Source organism: Blennius ocellaris, assembly GCF_963422515.1.
Source record: "Blennius ocellaris genome assembly, chromosome: 14".
Lineage (NCBI taxonomy): Eukaryota > Metazoa > Chordata > Actinopteri > Blenniiformes > Blenniidae > Blennius > Blennius ocellaris.
In genome coordinates this window covers 3,214,750-3,238,780 of record NC_137663.1, presented here as the reverse complement: position 1 = coordinate 3,238,780, position 24,031 = coordinate 3,214,750, and the positions used below count along the sequence as shown (strand labels likewise).

Here is a 24,031-nt window from a genome sequence, read left to right as displayed (position 1 = left end):
CACCAGGTCACTCTCATGTCCCACACTGACCTCCGTAGGAGGCCTGGCCTGAGGCCATATAATTCATGTCGGTGGAAGTTTTTGAAAAACCGTTATTGTGCCATAAGTGCTGTGTCTTTTACACTAGAATTGAAGTAAGACCACATTCAGGATCGGGGCCATCTGGGGAGTACCCAAGAGACATTTTCAGGCAGCTCGGCTAGCTTGCGGCTTAGCATGCCTGTTAGCATGCGAGCAAACATTGTCAGATTGAGCCGAAATTTGGTAGGTAGCCTAATGGGGTTGCCGCGATCACAAATCACTAGCTAATTAGCTGATTTTGACGCAGTTTTTTCAAAATAAAATTCATACAAATTTTTTTTTTTTTTTTTTTTTATATTTAAGCAAATATTTTGAACCGTTCATAGCCACCCCCCCGACGGGCAATCTCGAGGTCCCGACCAATGCTGCTTGCAGCTTTAATATATTTTTTTTATTTTTAGGGACCTCGCCAACGGGTGGGCCCTAGGCCCAGCCAACGGCAGGTCTCTTTTGGATTTCGTCGTCGCCAAAAGTGCGGGCCCTCCGAACCCCCTAAACACGCTCAAAAACTCACCAAATTTGGGAGACTCGTCAAAAGTGTGGCACTCCACAATCTCACGTCAAAAAATTCCCCAAAAATCCAAAAATGGCTCTCTAGCGCCACCTAGAAAATTGCAATCACCCGCCACGGTCCGTAAGAATGTCGTAGAGAAAAACAGCGAATATGAACCTTCTTCGTCTACTCGACCCCTACGACTCACGCGCTCTAACTTTTGACCTAACTCCAACAGGAAGCCGGCTATTTGCCTTTCAATGTAAGGTATTCGCCCAAAAAAGGGAAAAAAAGGCAGAAACGGAAAATTTAACTCCTCATAGGGCGAAGGTCGCATCGGTTAAATTGAGATATACAAAAATAGAGGAGATTGTTTACTACTGAACTCTAGAGGGAAATTTTCTTACCTAGTCCAGTTTAATTTTTATTAGCCGTCCAAGCTCCCCACCCCCTAATCGCCTTTTTGGCTCCTGCCATCCATTAACATGGGGAAACGGAAAATTCTCGCCGAAAATCAACGATTTTAAACTCCCCGATCTACTCTTAACTGTTTGCAAACCGTGACTCTCAGCCACAAACCGAGGGCATCGCCACGCCCGCGAGACCCTGCCGAACAAGAGGATGTAACATATGTGGGGAAAATTCCAAAACAAGTCCCCAGAATGACGAGTTAAAGCGACACAGTAACATTTTTCTCGTCCGAAATCTTAACACTATAGCGGATGGAGCCAAATCTGCCGTTCCTGCCAAACAGCGCCCCCTGGTGTCCAAAGTTTACCTCCGACTGCTTCCAAGCGTACACCGTCTTAAAGAGGACAAAAATTCCTACAAAAGTATGGTATTTTTATCCACATACTCCCCCGATAAGTATAGATTAAGAGCACTTGTTCGCAAAATCTTTGAATATAATCCTCCCTGTCTCACTCTGACGTCAGAGTGTCCGCGCTCGGTGCAGCTGTGAAATTCTCCACTGTGATTGGTCAGTGCATCACTCCATATATGGGCAGCTTCCTGTAGCTTCATCACTGCTGTGTGATTGACAGCCTGTCATATCCTGCAGTTTGACCTGAGAGTGACCTCACCAGTCATTCTCAGGTCAGGTTACTCTCATGTGACCTGACCTCACACTCATGTCTCATGTTCTCCTGTCATGAGGACATGCAAAACCTGTATGAGACCTGGCCTGAGACATGTAATTCATGTCGGTGGAAGTTTGTGAAAAACCTTCATTGATGCATCATTCACACCTTCGTTCACGCCGACAAAGGCCGGGCCTCCTAGGCCCGGCACTCCACCAGGTCACTGTCATGTATCGCACTGACCTTTGTTGGAGGCCTGACCTGAGACATGTAATTCATGTCGGTGGAAGTTTGTGAAAAACCTTTATTGCATCATTCACACCTTCGCACACCGCCGACAAAGGCCGGGCCTCCTAGGCCCGGCACTCCACCAGGTCACTCTCATGTCACACACTGACCTCCATAGGAGGCCTGGCCTGAGGCCATATAATTCATGTCGGTGGAAGTTTTTGAAAAACCTTTATTGTTCCATAAGTGCAGTGTCATTCATACTAGAATTGAAGTAAGACCAGATTTGGGATCGGGGCAACCTGGGGAGTAGCACACTGAGATTTTCAGGTGTATCCGCTAGCTTGCGGCATAGCATGCCCGTTAGCATGCTAGTAAACATTGTTCGATTGAGCTGAAATTTGGTAGGTGGCCTAATGGGGGTGCTGCGGTCACAAATCACTAGCTAATTAGCTGGTTCCGACTCCGTTTTTTCAAAATAAAAGTCCTAATTTTTTTTTTTTTTTTTTTTTGCTTAAATAATTTTTTTTTTTATTAACCGTTCATAGCCACCCCCCCGACGGGCAATCTCGAGGTCCCGACCAATGCTGCTTGCAGCTTTAATTATTATTGTTGTTGTTTTTATTCCGTAAATGAGTGAGAACATTTTTAATTTTCTCTCTCCACCTTTTTGGAGCTATTTATTGTGACACATGTGGACTATTCTAGATACAAACACTATAAAATAACACAATAGTCGGCTTCTATACTGAGGTCGAGACCCTCAGTTAATGAATGCAGTGTAGGGGTGGGCGATATACATCGTTTACGATAATATCGTCATTGTTGTTTTAACGATGTGCAAATGTACGTTATGGAGTATGCCAATGACTTCACTAAAACAACTAAAACCCCACACATTCACTGAACAAGAGTTACGTAACTTGCGTAAAGCAGCAAACCGCAGCAGGTCACATGATCTCTCACTGGCGTGTTCCCGGCAGGTTAGCGTGCCTCTAAACATAAACATTTGAAAGACAACATGGACACGCCGCCCGCGGATGCTCCAACTTCAGAAGATTTAATTCCAAGACGTGGATCGACTTCAGTTGCATGGAAGTACTTTGGCTTTGAAAAGACTGACGTGACCCAAAAGACCGTCATCTGCAAAGTTTGTGGAAAAGCCGTTGCCGCTAAATGCAGCTGGACAACCAACCTGTTTCACCACTTGCGGACTAACCACACGAAGGAATACGAAGAATGTCAAACGCTAGCTGCCAAAGAAAAACCTAAGTCGGCGAAGGTAACGTTACCTGCTGCACGACACAGCCAACAAACGTTAGCGGACTCAATCAACAGAAAACTGCCTTATGACGAAAAAAGCACCCGATGGCGAGACGTAACAAATGATGTCACCAATTATATAGCAAAAGAAATGGTGCCGATTCAGGTGGTGGAGAGAGAGAAGGCTTTAAACAGCTTGTGAATACGCTGGACCCCAGATATACAGTGCCTGGTCGGAAATATTTCAGCTTTTGTTTGCTCTTGCAGACAAATACAAATAAAAAGGAGCGTTTTTCCTTTAAAACGTTGTGTCCATTAATATCATCCACTAGAAACAATTAATGAGCTATAACTCAGGCTGTAAAAAACACATTTAAAGAATATCGTCTAATTATCGTTATCGTCAAAATCCCCCAAAATATCGAGATATTATTTTTTGTCCATATCGCACACCCCTAATGCAGTGTTAAGTCATTTGAAAGTAGTCCATTAAAGTCTCCAGTCATCCTACATTTCACACTATTTTTCATCCTTTTCATGCAAAAATTTTCTTTTTTCCTGATAAGAAATGTTCTGTCATGTATAGATCATTAAAAAATGTGTAGTTTGAAAGCAGGTTGTGTGAATGAATGGCCTTTAAAAGCTGGAATCTTTTCAAATGTCGCCCTCTTGTGGTGGAATGAAGTGCTGCACTATTTATTCAGTTTTATTGGCCCAGGGTGACTTCAAGAAGTGAGAATAGTGACGAGAACATTTCAATTAAAGCAGGAGGGATTTGAGAGAGCATTGATTCAGCAGTAAAAAACTATTTGTTTTAAAGTATCACAAATATGCAACCACTCAAATCCTCTGATATTTCACTATTATTTCCAACAGCATCTGAACAAACTCTTGAAATTGTACTTAACTGTCAACTTATTTAGGTTTTATAAAAAGATATGAAATTAAAAATAAACCTTTTCATGACAGTTACAACTAAAAGGAGACTTTGCGGGTGAGGAACGTGTCGTTTGAAGCTTCGTGGAGCTAAATTAAGACGGTAACGTTGATCTATATCATAACACGTTTCCTCAACTGTCGTACCTCCTACGCTTTTACAACAACGGTTCTTTTGTAGCTGATGGATTTATTTCTTCCACTTCTTCACAGAGACACAAAGGAAACATTCATTAAACAATAAATCTATAACTGAGCATAAGAGGAAGGTTTATACAAACCTTGCTGGCTGCATAAAACCTCAGGGATCCTTGAAGAAAACAACTTGGATTCTAAAAAAATGGAAAAATAAATGTGTCTTTTACAACATAACAACACATTTTTTGCCACTTTTTTATACAAATGTAACTAAAAAACAGTCCTATGCACGAGACAAACCGAACAGTCGAAATTAAACAAAGTAATCAAGTGTTAACAAAACAAATCGCATAAAAAAATGAGGGAAATGACACTCATGGCAGTTCAATCTACGTTCATGAAATGAAGACGAGTTCAGCCTCAGTCAGACTGTTTGAACCATCCATCTTTCTTCACCTGCAGCTGCTTTTCACCTGAACACCGCAGGTTGTTACACCGAGTTGCAGATCTGTTCCGTGTTGTTTCTGTCTCCGTCGCTTCACAACCTCTCCTCTCCGACAACGCTCGCAGCTGACGGAGACGTCGTCCCGCTACGCCCGCAAGATCTCGGGCACCACTGCGCTGCAGGAGGCGCTGAAGGAGAAGCAGCAGCACATCGAGCAGCTGCTGGCGGAGCGCGACCTGGAGCGGGCCGAGGTGGCCAAAGCCAACAGCCACATCTGCGAGGTGGAGAAGGAGCTGAGCGTGCTCAAGACGCAGCACATGCAGGTAACACCCGGAGGAATCCGCTGCAAGGAGATCGTTCCTCCATCACGGTCAATCCTTTTTATCTTTAAAAGTGTCTAAAGTGTTGTGTCCCGGCCGTTTTGCTCCGTGTCCTCAGTACGTGACGGAGAACGAAAGCAGCCTGCAGCAGGTCAAAGGTCATCTGGCCAGCACTCAGAAAGACAAGATGGAGCTGGCCAATCAGCTGGAAGAGGAGAAAAGGTAACGTCACATCTGCAGACACCATTTACCTCACGGGTGCAAACTGCTCTCAGTGGAGGCTGTAAAATAACAGAAACTCATCAAACATCCAGATTATAGAGCTTCTCCATCCACTAACATCAGATTATAGAGCATCTTCCTCCTCTAACATCAGATTATAGAGCATCTTCATCCACTAGCATCAGATTATAGAGCATCTTCCTCCTCTAACATCAGATTATAGAGCATCCCCATCCTCTAACATCAGATTATAGAGCATCTTCCTCCTCTAACATCCAGATTATAGAACATATTCCTCCTCTAACATCAGATTATAGAGCATCTACATCCACTAACATCAGATTATAGAGCATCTCCCTCCTCTAACATCCATATTATAGAGTATCTTCATCCACTAACATCAGATTATAGAGTATCTTCCTCCTCTAACATCAGATTATAGAGCTTCTCCATCCACTAACATCAGATTATAGAGCATCTTCATCCACTAGCATCAGATTATAGAGCATCTTCCTCCTCTAACATCAGATTATAGAGCATCTACGTCCTCTAACATCCAGATTATAGAGCATCTTCATCCTCTAACATCACATTATAGAGCATCTTCATCCACTAACATCAGATTATAGAGCATCTTCATCCTCTAACATCCAGATTATAGAGCATCTTCATCCTCTAACATCAGATTATAGAGCATCTTCATCCACTAACATCAGATTATAGAGCATTTTCATCCTCTAACATCCAGATTATAGAGCATCTTCCTTCTCTAGTTTTAGCTATCAGAATCGTGAGGACACAGAGGATTCCACTGAAGTTAACCAGATATTTTCACCTTGATACGTCTTGTAATCCCATGTTTGGCCACTAGACGGTGTCAGCAGTCGCACTGCTTTTGTCTTCATTCTGTCCAACAAGAAGAAGAAGATTCTGGCACAAAGAGGAAAAATCAGCGAGTCCTGAAGCATTTTGGAACAACTAACCGCTAAAAGTGATTAACTGTCACTCACTACTGCCCCCTTGTGTGCAAAATTTGCATTAAAGAACTCATAGGTGCCATAAAATTACGGTTACATCTTTAGTCTGCAGTTATAAGCCGAGGACCATGAACAAGTTTCACACAGACGCCAAAGCAGATGGATAAAACGTCGTCATAAAGCACATAAATCACCCTAAAATCTCAATCTGCAACGTTTCTCATCAAAGCATCAATTAAACCAACAAGAGTTTCACATAATTTCCATTTAAGCTCGCCTGAAGTTTACAATATCACCACCAAACCTTCCCTCTGGCTCCTCCAGGGAACATAAATAGTCCCGTGACATAAAACTGAGAGATAATCAGCTTCTTATAGCGACAAACTGACTCGTGGGGAATAAAACTGTAAAAAGTGGAGCCCAGCCGCTGCGTTTCCCTGACAGTTCTGCTCGCTTCCTGATCTTTTGTTTGTTTGCAGGAAAGTGGAGGACCTGCAGTTCAGAGTGGAGGAGGAATCCATCACCAAAGGAGACCTGGAGGTATTTACCAGGACTATTTATTCAAGCATGAAAGCGTTCAGCACTGACCAGACTGACCACATTATTTCCTCAAATATTCACCTCATATTGCTTAAAATGTTGATTTGAGGTTCTCGCTTGCTGTTGTTTTTACTCCCTGATTGAATTCATGCTGCCTTCAGTGATGCATCGGTATCATTTCACTCGTTAATCAGACATGAAAAAGCCTTTTATATCAGATTTTATTATTTAAATTACTGTTCAGAGATTTGGTGTTCAAGTCAAAAATGCAAAAATGTAAAATTTTTATCTTCGGTAGCATGAAAGTTTCAAGTCAAGAACATTAAAATTTGCTTTCTTTAAAATCAAAAAGGTAAAAAAAATTTAAATCTAAGTCGAACACAATAAGAAAAGTTTTTTTTAAAACAGCAACAGCTGTCCACTGGCATTGCGACACTTCCTGACGCTTTCAGGCTGTCCGGCACTGGCTCGTTGCCATGGATACTGCAGCCCGCTGCTCTCGTCGCTATGTTTTAAAGTGGGAGGAGCCTCTTCACCTCTGTACAATGCTAATGACGCCTCCCAGCAGTGAAAGTGAACCTGCTGACTTTACTGAAACACACCTGGGCTCTGTCAACTAGTTTTATTAGCTCATAACCTGCCAGTAACCTGCCAATACCAACTAGTTTTATTAGCTCATAACCTGTCAGTAACCTGCCAATACCAACTAGTTTTATTAGCTCAAAACCTGTCAGTAACCTGTCAATACCAACTAGTTTTATTAGCTCATAACCTGTCAGTAACCTGCCAATACCAACTAGTTTTATTAGCTCATAACCTGCCAGTAACCTGCCAATACCAACTAGTTTTATTAGCTCATAACCTGTCAATTACCTGCCAATACCAACTAGTTTTATTAGCTCAAAACCTGTCAGTAACCTGTCAATACCAACTAGTTTTATTAGCTCATAACCTGTCAGTAACCTGCCAATACCAACTAGTTTTATTAGCTCATAACCTGTCAGTAACCTGCCAATACCAACTAGTTTTATTAGCTCAAAACCTGTCAGTAACCTGTCAATACCAACTAGTTTTATTAGCTCATAACCTGTCAGTAACCTGCCAATACCAACTAGTTTTATTAGCTCATAACCTGCCAGTAACCTGCCAATACCAACTAGTTTTATTAGCTCATAACCTGTCAATTACCTGCCAATACCAACTAGTTTTATTAGCTCAAAACCTGTCAGTAACCTGTCAATACCAACTAGTTTTATTAGCTCATAACCTGTCAGTAACCTGCCAATACCAACTAGTTTTATTAGCTCATAACCTGTCAGTAACCTGCCAATACCAACTAGTTTTATTAGCTCATAACCTGTCAGTAACCTGCCAATACCAACTAGTTTTATTAGCTCAAAACCTGTCAGTAACCTGTCAATACCAACTAGTTTTATTAGCTCATAACCTGTCAGTAACCTGCCAATACCAACTAGTTTTATTAGCTCATAACCTGCCAGTAACCTGCCAATACCAACTAGTTTTATTAGCTCATAACCTGCCAGTAACCTGTCAATACCAACTAGTTTTATTAGCTCATAACCTGTCAATTACCTGCCAATACCAACTAGTTTTATTAGCTCAAAACCTGTCAGTAACCTGTCAATACCAACTAGTTTTATTAGCTCATAACCTGTCAGTAACCTGCCAATACCAACTAGTCTTATTAGCTCATAACCTGTCAGTAACCTGCCAAAACCAACTAGTTTTATTAGCTCATAACCTGTCAGTTACCTGTCAATACCAACTAGTTTTATTAGCTCATAACCTGTCAGTAACCTGCCAATACCAACTAGTTTTATTAGCTCATAACCTGTCAGTAACCTGCCAATACCAACTAGTTTTATTAGCTCATAACCTGTCAATAACCTGTCAATACCAACTAGTTTTATTAGCTCATAACCTGTCAGTAACCTGCCAATACCAACTAGTTTTATTAGCTCATAACCTGTCAGTAACCTGTCAATACCAACTAGTTTTATTAGCTCATAACCTGTCAGTAACCTGCCAATACCAACTAGTTTTATTAGCTCATAACCTGTCAGTAACCTGCCAATACCAACTAGTTTTATTAGCTCATAACCTGCCAGTAACCACCAGTACCAACTAGTTTTATTAGTTCATAACCTGTCAGTAACCTGTCAATACCAACTAGTTTTATTAGCTCATAACCTGTCAGTAACCTGCCAATACCAACTAGTTTTATTAGCTCATAACCTGTCAGTAACCTGTCAATACCAACTAGTTTTATTAGCTCATAACCTGCCAGTAACCTGCCAATACCAACTAGTTTTATTAGCTCATAACCTGTCAGTAACCTGCTAATACCAACTAGTTTTATTAGCTCATAACCTGTCAGTAACCTGTCAATACCAACTAGTTTTATTAGCTCATAACCTGTCAGTAACCTGTCAATACCAACTAGTTTTATTAGTTCATAACCTGTCAGTAACCTGCCAATACCAACTAGTTTTATTAGCTCATAACCTGCCAGTAACCACCAGTACCAACTAGTTTTATTAGTTCATAACCTGTCAGTAACCTGTCAATACCAACTAGTTTTATTAGCTCATAACCTGTCAGTAACCTGCCAATACCAACTAGTTTTATTAGCTCATAACCTGCCAGTAACCTGCCAATACCAACTAGTTTTATTAGCTCATAACCTGTCAATTACCTGCCAATACCAACTAGTTTTATTAGCTCAAAACCTGTCAGTAACCTGTCAATACCAACTAGTTTTATTAGCTCATAACCTGTCAGTAACCTGCCAATACCAACTAGTTTTATTAGCTCATAACCTGTCAGTAACCTGCCAATACCAACTAGTTTTATTAGCTCAAAACCTGTCAGTAACCTGTCAATACCAACTAGTTTTATTAGCTCATAACCTGTCAGTAACCTGCCAATACCAACTAGTTTTATTAGCTCATAACCTGCCAGTAACCTGCCAATACCAACTAGTTTTATTAGCTCATAACCTGTCAATTACCTGCCAATACCAACTAGTTTTATTAGCTCAAAACCTGTCAGTAACCTGTCAATACCAACTAGTTTTATTAGCTCATAACCTGTCAGTAACCTGCCAATACCAACTAGTTTTATTAGCTCATAACCTGTCAGTAACCTGCCAATACCAACTAGTTTTATTAGCTCAAAACCTGTCAGTAACCTGTCAATACCAACTAGTTTTATTAGCTCATAACCTGTCAGTAACCTGCCAATACCAACTAGTTTTATTAGCTCATAACCTGCCAGTAACCTGCCAATACCAACTAGTTTTATTAGCTCATAACCTGTCAATTACCTGCCAATACCAACTAGTTTTATTAGCTCAAAACCTGTCAGTAACCTGTCAATACCAACTAGTTTTATTAGCTCATAACCTGTCAGTAACCTGCCAATACCAACTAGTTTTATTAGCTCATAACCTGTCAGTAACCTGCCAATACCAACTAGTTTTATTAGCTCATAACCTGTCAGTAACCTGCCAATACCAACTAGTTTTATTAGCTCAAAACCTGTCAGTAACCTGTCAATACCAACTAGTTTTATTAGCTCATAACCTGTCAGTAACCTGCCAATACCAACTAGTTTTATTAGCTCATAACCTGCCAGTAACCTGCCAATACCAACTAGTTTTATTAGCTCATAACCTGCCAGTAACCTGTCAATACCAACTAGTTTTATTAGCTCATAACCTGTCAATTACCTGCCAATACCAACTAGTTTTATTAGCTCAAAACCTGTCAGTAACCTGTCAATACCAACTAGTTTTATTAGCTCATAACCTGTCAGTAACCTGCCAATACCAACTAGTCTTATTAGCTCATAACCTGTCAGTAACCTGCCAATACCAACTAGTTTTATTAGCTCATAACCTGTCAGTTACCTGTCAATACCAACTAGTTTTATTAGCTCATAACCTGTCAGTAACCTGCCAATACCAACTAGTTTTATTAGCTCATAACCTGTCAGTAACCTGCCAATACCAACTAGTTTTATTAGCTCATAACCTGTCAATAACCTGTCAATACCAACTAGTTTTATTAGCTCATAACCTGTCAGTAACCTGCCAATACCAACTAGTTTTATTAGCTCATAACCTGTCAGTAACCTGTCAATACCAACTAGTTTTATTAGCTCATAACCTGTCAGTAACCTGCCAATACCAACTAGTTTTATTAGCTCATAACCTGTCAGTAACCTGCCAATACCAACTAGTTTTATTAGCTCATAACCTGCCAGTAACCACCAGTACCAACTAGTTTTATTAGTTCATAACCTGTCAGTAACCTGTCAATACCAACTAGTTTTATTAGCTCATAACCTGTCAGTAACCTGCCAATACCAACTAGTTTTATTAGCTCATAACCTGTCAGTAACCTGTCAATACCAACTAGTTTTATTAGCTCATAACCTGCCAGTAACCTGCCAATACCAACTAGTTTTATTAGCTCATAACCTGTCAGTAACCTGCTAATACCAACTAGTTTTATTAGCTCATAACCTGTCAGTAACCTGTCAATACCAACTAGTTTTATTAGCTCATAACCTGTCAGTAACCTGTCAATACCAACTAGTTTTATTAGTTCATAACCTGTCAGTAACCTGCCAATACCAACTAGTTTTATTAGCTCATAACCTGCCAGTAACCACCAGTACCAACTAGTTTTATTAGTTCATAACCTGTCAGTAACCTGTCAATACCAACTAGTTTTATTAGCTCATAACCTGTCAGTAACCTGCCAATACCAACTAGTTTTATTAGCTCATAACCTGCCAGTAACCTGCCAATACCAACTAGTTTTATTAGCTCATAACCTGTCAATTACCTGCCAATACCAACTAGTTTTATTAGCTCAAAACCTGTCAGTAACCTGTCAATACCAACTAGTTTTATTAGCTCATAACCTGTCAGTAACCTGCCAATACCAACTAGTTTTATTAGCTCATAACCTGTCAGTAACCTGCCAATACCAACTAGTTTTATTAGCTCATAACCTGTCAGTAACCTGCCAATACCAACTAGTTTTATTAGCTCAAAACCTGTCAGTAACCTGTCAATACCAACTAGTTTTATTAGCTCATAACCTGTCAGTAACCTGCCAATACCAACTAGTTTTATTAGCTCATAACCTGCCAGTAACCTGTCAATACCAACTAGTTTTATTAGCTCATAACCTGTCAATTACCTGCCAATACCAACTAGTTTTATTAGCTCAAAACCTGTCAGTAACCTGTCAATACCAACTAGTTTTATTAGCTCATAACCTGTCAGTAACCTGCCAATACCAACTAGTTTTATTAGCTCATAACCTGTCAGTAACCTGCCAATACCAACTAGTTTTATTAGCTCATAACCTGTCAGTTACCTGTCAATACCAACTAGTTTTATTAGCTCATAACCTGTCAGTAACCTGCCAATACCAACTAGTTTTATTAGCTCATAACCTGTCAGTAACCTGCCAATACCAACTAGTTTTATTAGCTCATAACCTGTCAATAACCTGTCAATACCAACTAGTTTTATTAGCTCATAACCTGTCAGTAACCTGCCAATACCAACTAGTTTTATTAGCTCATAACCTGTCAGTAACCTGTCAATACCAACTAGTTTTATTAGCTCATAACCTGTCAGTAACCTGTCAATACCAACTAGTTTTATTAGCTCATAACCTGTCAGTAACCTGCCAATACCAACTAGTTTTATTAGCTCATAACCTGCCAGTAACCACCAGTACCAACTAGTTTTATTAGTTCATAACCTGTCAGTTACCTGCCAATACCAACTAGTTTTATTAGCTCATAACCTGTCAGTAACCTGCCAATACCAACTAGTTTTATTAGCTCATAACCTGTCAGTAACCTGTCAATACCAACTAGTTTTATTAGCTCATAACCTGCCAGTAACCTGCCAATACCAACTAGTTTTATTAGCTCATAACCTGCCAGTAACCTGTCAATACCAACTAGTTTTATTAGCTCATAACCTGCCAGTAACCTGCCAATACCAACTAGTTTTATTAGCTCATAACCTGCCAGTAACCTGCCAATACCAACTAGTTTTATTAGCTCATAACCTGTCAGTAACCTGCCTATACCAACTAGTTTTATTAGCTCATAACCTGTCAGTAACCTGTCAATACCAACTAGTTCTATTAGCTCATAACCTGTCAATACCAACTAGTTTTATTAGTTCATAACCTGTCAGTAACCTGCCAATACCAACTAGTTTTATTAGTTCATAACCTGTCAGTAACCTGCCAATACCAACTAGTTTTATTAGCTCATAACCTGCCAGTAACCTGCCAATACCAACTAGTTTTATTAGTTCATAACCTGTCAGTAACCTGCCAATACCAACTAGTTTTATGAGCTCATAACCTGTCAGTAACCTGCCAATACCAACTAGTTTTATTAGCTCATAACCTGCCAGTAACCTGCCAATACCAACTAGTTTTATTAGTTCATAACCTGTCAGTAACCTGCCAATACCAACTAGTTTTATTAGCTCATAACCTGCCAGTAACCTGCCAATACCAACTAGTTTTATTAGCTCATAACATGTCAGTAACCTGTCAATACCAACTAGTTTTATTAGTTCATAACCTGTCAGTAACCTGTCAATACCAACTAGTTTTATTAGCTCATAACCTGTCAGTAACCTGTCAATACCAACTAGTTTTATTAGCTCATAACCTGTTAGTAACCTGTCAATACCAACTAGTTTTATTAGTTTATAACCTGCCAGTAACCTGCCAATACCAACTAGTTTTATTAGCTCATAACATGTCAGTAACCTGTCAATACCAACTAGTTTTATTAGCTCATAACCTGTCAGTAACCTGCCAATACCAACTAGTTTTATTAGCTCATAACCTGTCAGTAACCTGTCAATACCAACTAGTTTTATTAGTTCATAACCTGCCAGTAACCTGCCAATACCAACTAGTTTTATTAGCTCATAACATGTCAGTAACCTGTCAATACCAACTAGTTTTATTAGTTCATAACCTGTCAGTAACCTGTCAATACCAACTAGTTTTATTAGCTCATAACCTGTCAGTAACCTGCCAATACCAACTAGTTTTATTAGCTCATAACCTGTCAGTAACCTGCCAATACCAACTAGTTTTATTAGCTCATAACCTGTCAGTAACCTGTCTATACCAACTAGTTTTATTAGCTCCTAACCTGTCAGTAACCTGTCTATACCAACTAGTTTTATTAGTTCATAACCTGTCAGTAACCTGCCAATACCAACTAGTTTTATTAGCTCATAACCTGTCAGTAACCTGTCAATACCAACTAGTTTTATTAGCTCATAACCTGCCAGTAACCTGCCAATACCAACTAGTTTTATTAGCTCATAACCTGTCAGTAACCTGCCAATACCAACTAGTTTTATTAGCTCATAACCTGTCAGTAACCTGTCTATACCAACTAGTTTTATTAGCTCCTAACCTGTCAGTAACCTGTCTATACCAACTAGTTTTATTAGTTCATAACCTGTCAGTAACCTGCCAATACCAACTAGTTTTATTAGCTCATAACCTGTCAGTAACCTGTCAATACCAACTAGTTTTATTAGCTCATAACCTGCCAGTAACCTGCCAATACCAACTAGTTTTATTAGCTCATAACCTGTCAGTAACCTGCCAATACCAACTAGTTTTATTAGCTCATAACCTGCCAGTAACCTGCCAATACCAACTAGTTTTATTAGCTCATAACCTGTCAGTAACCTGCCTATACCAACTAGTTTTATTAGCTCATAACCTGTCAGTAACCTGTCAATACCAACTAGTTCTATTAGCTCATAACCTGTCAATACCAACTAGTTTTATTAGTTCATAACCTGTCAGTAACCTGCCAATACCAACTAGTTTTATTAGCTCATAACCTGTCAGTAACCTGTCAATACCAACTAGTTTTATTAGCTCATAACCTGTCAGTAACCTGCCAATACCAACTAGTTTTATTAGCTCATAACCTGTCAGTAACCTGCCAATACCAACTAGTTTTATTAGCTCATAACCTGCCGTAACCTGCTAATACCAACTAGTTTTATTAGCTCAAAACCTGCCAGTAACCTGCCAGTACCAACTAGTTTTATTAGTTCATAACCTGTCAGTAACCTGTCAATACCAACTAGTTTTATTAGCTCATAACCTGTCAGTAACCTGTCAATACCAACTAGTTTTATTAGCTCATAACCTGTCAGTAACCTGCCAATACCAACTAGTTTTATTAGCTCATAACCTGTCAGTAACCTGCCAATACCAACTAGTTTTATTAGCTCATAACCTGCCGTAACCTGCCTATACCAACTAGTTTTATTAGCTCATAACCTGTCAGTAACCTGTCAATACCAACTAGTTTTATTAGTTCATAACCTGTCAGTAACCTGCCTATACCAACTAGTTTTATTAGCTCATAACCTGTCAGTAACCTGTCAATACCAACTAGTTTTATTAGCTCATAACCTGTCAGTAACCTGCCAATACCAACTAGTTTTATTAGCTCATAACCTGTCAGTAACCTGCCAATACCAACTAGTTTTATTAGCTCATAACCTGCCGTAACCTGCCTATACCAACTAGTTTTATTGGCTCATAACCTGTCAGTAACCTGTCAATACCAACTAGTTTTATTAGCTCATAACCTGCCGTAACCTGCCTATACCAACTAGTTTTATTAGCTCGTAACCTGTCAGTAACCTGTCAATACCAACTAGTTCTATTACCTCATAACCTGTCAGTAACCTGTCAATACCAACTAGTTCTATTACCTCATAACCTGTCAGTAACCTGTCAATACCAACTAGTTTTATTAGTTCATAACCTGTCAGTAACCTGTCTATACCAACTAGTTTTATTAGCTCATAACCTGTCAGTAACCTGTCAATACCAACTAGTTTTATTAGCTCATAACCTGTCAGTAACCTGTCTATACCAACTAGTTCTATTACCTCATAACCTGTCAGTAACCTGTCTATACCAACTAGTTTTATTAGCTCATAACCTGTCAGTAACCTGTCAATACCAACTAGTTTTATTAGTTCATAACCTGTCAGTAACCTGTCTATACCAACTAGTTTTATTAGCTCATAACCTGTCAGTAACCTGTCTATACCAACTAGTTTTATTAGCTCATAACCTGTCAGTAACCTGCCAATACCAACTAGTTTTATTAGCTCATAACCTGTCAGTAACCTGTCTATACCAACTAGTTTTATTAGTTCATAACCTGTCAGTAACCTGCCAATACCAACTAGTTTTATTAGCTCATAACCTGTCAGTAACCTGCCAATACCAACTAGTTTTATTAGCTCATAACCTGTCAGTAACCTGTCTATACCAACTAGTTTTATTAGTTCATAACCTGTCAGTAACCTGTCTATACCAACTAGTTTTATTAGCTCATAACCTGTCAGTAACCTGCCAATACCAACTAGTTTTATTAGCTCATAACCTGTCAGTAACCTGTCTATACCAACTAGTTTTATTAGCTCATAACCTGTCAGTAACCTGCCAATACCAACTAGTTTTATTAGCTCATAACCTGTCAGTAACCTGTCTATACCAACTAGTTTTATTAGCTCATAACCTGCCAGTAACCTGCCAATACCAACTAGTTTTATTAGCTCATAACCTGCCAGTAACCTGCCAATACCAACTAGTTTTATTAGCTCATAACCTGTCAGTAACCTGTCTATACCAGTACTGGTGCTGAGGGTAGGAAGACATTCTCAATACGATTAACTGGGGCGACATACGTTTTTTTTCTGTTTTTTTTAAGTCTGCTGGTTGACTGAGTAGCGGGTTGTTCAGTTATTATCAATCAGTGATTCATGCTGCCAGATACAGCCTCTCATCAAACATTCATATTTAGTGTGGGAAAAAACAACATTAAAACCAACGAGAGAGAGAGAGAGAGAGAGAGAGAGAGAGAGAGAGAGAGAGAGAGAGAGAGAGAGAGAGAGAGAGAGAGAGAGAGAGAGAGAGAGAGAGAGAGAGAGAGAGAGAGAGAGAGAGAGAGAGCGAGAGCGAGAGCGAGAGCGAGAGCGAGAGCGAGAGCGAGAGCGAGAGCGAGAGCGAGAGCGAGAGCGAGAGATTTGGAAAAATAGTGCAATTTGTATCTGCTGTGTACAAGACGTGTCAACACACTGAGCAGACGACACATTCTATTCTTTCTTGTCTTTATTTTTTATGTTTGCTGGTAAACTGATCCAAAAGTAACTAAAAGTACTCTGGTATGTTACTTTTTTTATTTTAGTACTCAGACTAAGTTACTAATTATATTTTTTGACAGGTATCTTGTACCAGGTCAATTGTAAAGGATTACAGTTTTCAAGTAACCTTCCAACCCTGGTCATCAGCATGAGCTTGACCTTGAGATCTCATCTCAAGGTGCATTTTATATATTTTCGGAGAAAAAAAGGTTCTGATAGAGTCTGATAATCTCATCACATTTCAAGAAACTAACATTGAATTCATCAACTTTTTCCATATTTAAAACCACACTTCATGTGAAAGGATTCAGTTTGAGGAATAAAAATAGTTTGACATTGATAAACGTCAGCAGATGACTATGAAATGTTGCCTGTTCAAGATGCTGCAGTAATCTGTATCCAGATCTGTTGTTCCCCTCCCGTCAGAGCGTGGGAGCTGTTTACACCACAAAATTGAAAGTCATTGTTACACGACTAAGACGTGCTCAAAGTGTAATTGAAAAGTTATTGGGTGTAATAAGAAAAGTAAAGTGTGAATGTGTCTCGGTGTCGGCTCAGCTCGGTCAGACAAAACCTTAACTCCTCCCCGAGTCGCCGCTGGAGAACAAGATCTTTAAGCATGTTTCTCATGGATATCAGATTTTAATGTTTTACAATATAAGTCCTACCTGAGTGTCAGTCGCATTTGTCCAGAAATATTTCATGCCGAGGAAAGACGACATTAATACATACGTAGACTTACTTCTATCCTCAAATTGTCCTGGATTGCTACGTTTCTGGATGGAATTGGCCTCGGTGTGGCGAGCGACGCCTGCTAGCAGCAGCAGCTGTCATACGGTTTACCGTATTTTCCGGATTATAGGTCACACTGGTGAATAAGTCACATTTGACAGCTTCCCTGCTTTTCTTCAGTCCCTCACAAGTTTCTCTCACACTCTGAACTCTTTCTGTTCTCTTTTAATTTCACTTTACTTTCTGCTCTGGACATTTTTCTTGCTCAGTCAGCCAAGTGCGGCTGTAATGGCAGTGGTTCTGTGGTGTTGGAGCAGCTTTCTGTGGTTCATGATAGTAGTTACTGATGTACTTTGATGTACAATTCACTTCTCAATATACGTTGCATGAGCAGCCAAATAACTAAAATAAGAAGGACTTCTATTCAGGAACGTACGGTAGTTCGTTTGCCTCTTTTTGCAGAAGTGGTCACTGTAGTCATTGGAGTTTAAGTTTTTACTAAAGTGTGTTTCTTCCCACAACTGGGATTTGAACCCGGGTCCCTCACACTCCAGGTCAAAACTTTATCCAATAAAATCTGATTAAAACCAAACTAAAGGGGTCTTTCACATTGGGTAGTCTGAGACTCGGTTCACTTGGGAGGAGGGACAGGAATTTTCACCCCTTCGTTTGGTTCGGTGGTGTTCAGTCACTTGAGAGACCAAACCACCTGGACAATGTCACACTATTACACCAGCTGCTGATTTGGGGGCGCTGTCACCTGAAACACACTGACCAGCGAGGCAGTAAGGAAAAAACGGGGCTCACTGATTGGTCCGGACCAAAACCAGAAGTCCCTACGCTTTAGCCCATGGTGGCTAGGCTAGTTAGCTCATGGCTAATGGGTAGCCACGAACAATGGCAATATACAGTCTTCAGACCAGATATCAATGAGTCTCCCCCACTACTTCTTCCTCTTTACTCCATGTCTGCCCAACTGTTCCAACTTGTTCTTTCTGTGTCTGCTTCTTCTAATTAGTGTGGTTAGCCTTGTTTGTTTACTACCCAGAAAGCACTGCGCTCTACATCACATCTTTCCCCCGTCCCTGATCGCTTGTAAAGGAACCACTTCCTCACCACTCTACGTCGGTGCACGAGCCATTTTCCAGGAGAAAACAAATGTTACACGACTCCCACTTTCTTTTCTGCGTCTTTTTCAGATTCGCACACCCAAAATGCATTGCGCTCCACGTCACATCCCCGCAACCCTCATCCTGCCTTTCGACATTCTGCTTGAAAGAACACCGAGACTGGTGTTTTGAAGGGGACCAGTTTCCGCTTGAAAAATCGGAAACCGAGTTCGGTATTGCGTTCACATTGCCCCAAACGAAATGGACTTTCCCAGAAAGTCCCTAAAGAGAGTTGTGGTCCATCAAACAGAGGAATGTGAACGCGCTCTAATTCTCCTCAAGCGCAGTCCACCCAGAGATGGTCCGCCTCAGATCGCTTTGTCACACCAGGGGAAATGTAAGAAACACCAACAACAACCAAAGAAAAGACTTTCAGTCGTGGCCAAAATTCTCCAGCATGTTATTTGCCGATAATGATTTAAAATTCCCTCTGAGTGAAAATTCCGACAGAATCTTCAGCAGTCTGGCCTCATTTGCTCGTCCTCCTTTGCTCTCCTCCCCTCTGTTCTGAAGCATCACTCGAGTGTCTCCGCTGTTTCTTCTTCCAGTCATTAACTTTAATTCAAACGTACTTTCATATTTGTATGCTGATTTTCAGACGAGGATCTGCGGCTCTTTAAAATGCAAAGAGTTTAAGATAAAGAAACTTTTTTCTCCGGAGATCCAACAGGACGGTTCCTCTTGATTTAGTTTGAGCAGTTCTGTTTTTAGAGCTCTTCGGAAGCGCATTCTTCAATTAGTATTGTGTGTATTAAAGGCCGTTTGAAGCCTTTTTACACAATCTTCAACAACCAGATCAGATTTGAAAAGCTGCTGGAGTCCGAGGCTCCTTGCGCAGCGCAGCACTGGAGGTTAGCATTTAGCATTCAGACTGAATGCGTTCCTTCATGAAGCCTTTAAACCTTGAACACAGTGAAGAGTCCTGCAGCAGCTGCAGTTAATGTGTTGCTCAGCTCTTTACCTTGTGCATTTAGCCTCGGATGTTTCACTGGAGCATCATTCTGTTGTCATACATCATTATTGATTATTATTAACTCTTGACCAGCCAAACTGTTGAAAAAAAGTACAACTTGTAGTCTGGGAAGTATGATTAAAAACAAATATGATGGATTCCCTAAGCTGTTTTAAGCAACGACCGTATTTCCCAGACTAAGTTGGATCTGTCAAAAAATAAACATAAAAAAATAAATCTATAAGTCACATTTATTGTCCATATCCAGTTGTAATGGTAGATAATCCAGATCGAGTCTCACTGTTCCGGAACCTTCTGTGAATTTGTTACCGTATTTTCCTCACTATAAGGCACACCTACATTGATTGACATAATTTACAACTTTGTTCATATATAAGGCGCACCACATTACAAGGCGCATGGAATAGACCAGTGGTCACAACCTTTATAGCTGAAAGTCATTAGGTTACATTTTCCACTGATTCTAACACCCAGAGAGGTGCACACACTTTATTTTGATAGTCCTACCTGCAGCCTATGCCAGGAGGACACTACACACAAAACCTTCTTCACTGCTGGTTGACAACTTACAACTACCGGTAATAAACTAAACTACATGAACTAAGCAACAAAAACACAACACAACACAATTATTACCGACACCACAAACCAAATAGAACCCCCAATAATTGCATTTAAAACACCACAAACAGAAACTCCCATAATTCATTGCAGCTATCGGCTGCACTGAGGAGCTCAGGATGCAAGGCATGATGGGAATTCATGTTTTGTGTTGTTGGAGGTTATTGTGGGTTGTTGTTGGGCTTGGTGTTGTGTTGATTGTGTTTATGTGTTTTTGTTCCTCAGTTTAGGGAGTCATTATTTCATCTAGTTTATTTTGGTTTGTTAGAATGTTGGTGTGCAACCATGAGTGATGAAGGTGTTGTGTGGAGTGTGGTCCGCTCTGAAGATCCGGTTGAGAAGTTAGAGTTGTCAAAATAAAAGCTTCTGGTTGTTCAGCTGTCAAATAGCAGTCTCAAGTAGAGCAATTCTTCCATATATAAGGCGCACTGGGTTATAAGGCGCACTGGCAGCTTTTGAGAAACTTTGAGGTATTTAGGTGCCTTATAGGGCGGAAAATACGGTAGTTAGTTTTTAGCTTCTTAGTTTTCTTTGTCACGGAACAGTTTGTTTCTCCAGTCCATCAAGTTTCTCACACATTCCGAGCGGTTTCTCTTTTCACTTTAAAACCTGCTGTGGACATTTCTCTCTAGAATACCGCTTCTTCATATAAATTGCTTTATCAGCCAAACTACAAAAAAGTGTGACTTATACTCTAAAATACGGTCATATCCAAACGCTTAAGTTGGTTGGTCACATGCCAGTTTTATTTTTAATAATTTTTCTGATGTAGCCTACATGCTACCTTGTTTTGTTTTTATGGTTCAAACCAGGCGACGCCTCTCCAAGTTGTTACGTCTTCAGGGAGTGGAGGTCCAGACGGCTCGGACAGCTCTGCAGCGCCCACTTGTGGCAAACAGCTGCATGACAGGAATCAAACACTGATTAAGTAATAATACTGTCAACTAGTGTGTAAACGTAAAAGTTTTCTGAAATGAAAACATAAAAACGGTGCGTTTTCACTTGAAACTTTGCCGCATAAATGCAGCCTCAATTGATTTATTTCATAATAGTTTTTATAGCTTTTATCAGTTCGTGGTTCTAGTTTTGGACAAATATTTTCAATAACCATCATTTATTTTTTTTTTCCCAGAATGTTCTTCTTTACACCGAAACAAAGACAAAATTTGTCGTAATAAAAGTTTTATTTGTGGACCTTGAACTGAAATGACTTGCATACAGCGCAGGACGACGTTTACACTCGATGTTTTGGAGGGAAAGCCTCCGACGTCTGGAAACCACAGTCTGCCCTGGTGTAAATCAAACCCTTTCAATTTCCAGGCTTCAACAACAACAAAGGTCTTTGAAAACAATAATCCTCTCCCACGTGCAGTAAGGTGTGCTTTTGCCAACAGGGAAGATGCACTCATGATGCAGCGTCCTTGAGGTTGGGGAAGAGAACCAAGGTGAAAAAAAACGAAACAACAAACACTGATTTGATCTTGTCTGGACTTTGATCCGCTGCCAAGCTCTCTCAATTCTTCACTTCAAATCAACTTCAGATGCTGTTTAGGACCTTATCCGTGCATCAAAACTCTCTCTCTCTCTCTCTCTCTCTCTCTCTCTCTCTCTCTCTCTCTCTCTCTCTCTCTGTCTCTCGGTCTCTTTACTCCTTGTGCTGTAATCTGAATGCTCTTCAGGTGACTCAACTGATATGAATCAGGTCTTTTTAGATTGTCTTTTTCTCCCCAGATAGTAAATTAACATCTGCACTGTGCAGCAGGTCCTCCTGCTTAATCTCCTTCTTAGTTTGATTGGATCCGTGTGCTTGTGAGGTTTGTTGTGCTTCATTATATTTGCTTGGCTGCTTGTAGACGATCAGGGAATGGCTTGCTCCCTCCCGCCTCTCGTCTTCCACTCCTTTGCACAAACACAAATATTTGGACAGTGACACTTAGATCCTTCTCACTTCGTTTTCGTGCTTATGAAACAGTGGCTCTGACGTGTCTTTTAGCAGGATGACGGCTCATGAGTAGAATGATTCATTTAGACTTTGATAGGGCTGGAACGATTCCTCGAGTTATTCGAGTAATTCAATTACCAAAGTGCCTCGAGGCAAAATTCTCTGACTCAATGCTTAGTTTAAGCCACTTCCGCTTTTCATGACATCAAGGCGCGACATGCAAAATGGAGAAGGAGACCGACGGAGACGAGCGACACGGAGAGCCAAGAAAACTACGTAAACTGTCGAAAGTGTGGGACGAGGGCTGCGACAACAAATCGATTCAATTTGATTATGAAAAGTGTTGGCAACAAATTTCATTATCGATTCGTTGTGTCGGGCGGTTTATGCGTCACCCGGCTGGCATTCGTTCTCTCCGAAACATCAAAGTTGCGGCACAGCACTCGACCTAACCCGCTAGCCGCCACAGCGCGCTCAGATGGCCGGAGTTTGCTCTCGGGAACGACATGAAAGTTGTGGCGCGGCACTCGAGCGGCTTGCCGGAGCACGCTCCGATGTGGGGAGACGAAACAAAACAACCAGTGCAAAGCGGAGGATGGAAACAACCACAGAGGATTCTTAAGGTCTGTCGCCCGGCTGAGATTACTGTTGCAACGTCACACATCTGTGGAGCTGTGAAGTGTACATCTAAAGGTTTTTATAGCAATCTGGTCACTCAGGATGAAACTGGACTGTATGTGGTCCCTGAAGTACATTAAATACTTTGTACATGTTTGGTTCGTTCAATATCAACTGATCCTACAATTTGAAATGCTTTTTTTTTTTTTTTACCAATTCATTGATTAATCCAAAAAATAATCGACCAATTAATCGAGTATTAAAATAATCATTAGTTGCAGCCCAAGGCTTTAATCTCCTGTGAAACACAAAGCCAAGCAAATGCCATCATTTTCCCAACAGATAAAGTCATGTAAGGATTAGCTCTCTTGTCCAGCTTTCTTTTTAGCATCTTTTGCTTTTCCAGCCCGTAAACCTCATTACGTAACCTCGTCACCAGCAAAAGAAGGCATCTGTTTACGGAGAAAATGCCACAAGAAAGCCAGCGAGCACCATCTGCTCTGCACCGAACAGCAGACAGGCAAAGTCTGTGTGCTGTGATTACTGCCTGAAGAGGAAGAGATCAATCACAAGTTACTGGGAATCAAAAATTAAGTTATAACCACCAACCTACCTAATGCTAATGTGCAACTTGGATTTTATGTGCTGCCCCCATGTGGCCAAAAAGTGGATGAACTCATTCCCAATGTGTCTGGTTGTATTTATTAGAGGTATAGTGTGGATTTAACTCCTTATCGCAGTTATTGAAATACACACCCGGGGGTTATAGCAAGATGTTTAAATGCATTAAAGTCCATGTAAAACACAGCTATACACCATTAACTGATGAAATGTGTGGAAAAGTATTATACTGACCAGAAATCACACGTTCCACCATTTCTCGATGAAAAACAATTTGAATTAGACAGATTCCTCACTTGTTGTTTTTATAAATGATTGGCCACATGTTTTTCAGTCTGATTTTGCTAAAATAATAAT

The 24,031-nt window shown here is 40.3% G+C and overlaps 1 protein-coding gene across 2 annotated transcripts in view; it reads left to right on the top strand.

The window, feature by feature from the left end:
* clip2 (CAP-GLY domain containing linker protein 2) overlaps positions 1 to 24,031 on the top strand; it is a 90,925-nt gene that overhangs the window by 49,006 nt on the left and 17,888 nt on the right. Inside the window, exons 6-9 of one of the 2 annotated variants that reach the window (XM_080508833.1) lie at positions 4,789 to 4,986; positions 5,102 to 5,205; positions 6,662 to 6,722; positions 21,888 to 21,938. In XM_080508833.1, coding sequence (XP_080364959.1) covers positions 4,789 to 4,986; positions 5,102 to 5,205; positions 6,662 to 6,722; positions 21,888 to 21,938 — 414 coding nt within the window. The remainder of the gene's footprint in view (positions 1 to 4,788; positions 4,987 to 5,101; positions 5,206 to 6,661; positions 6,723 to 21,887; positions 21,939 to 24,031) is intronic. The other variant, XM_080508834.1, reaches the window with a different exon arrangement.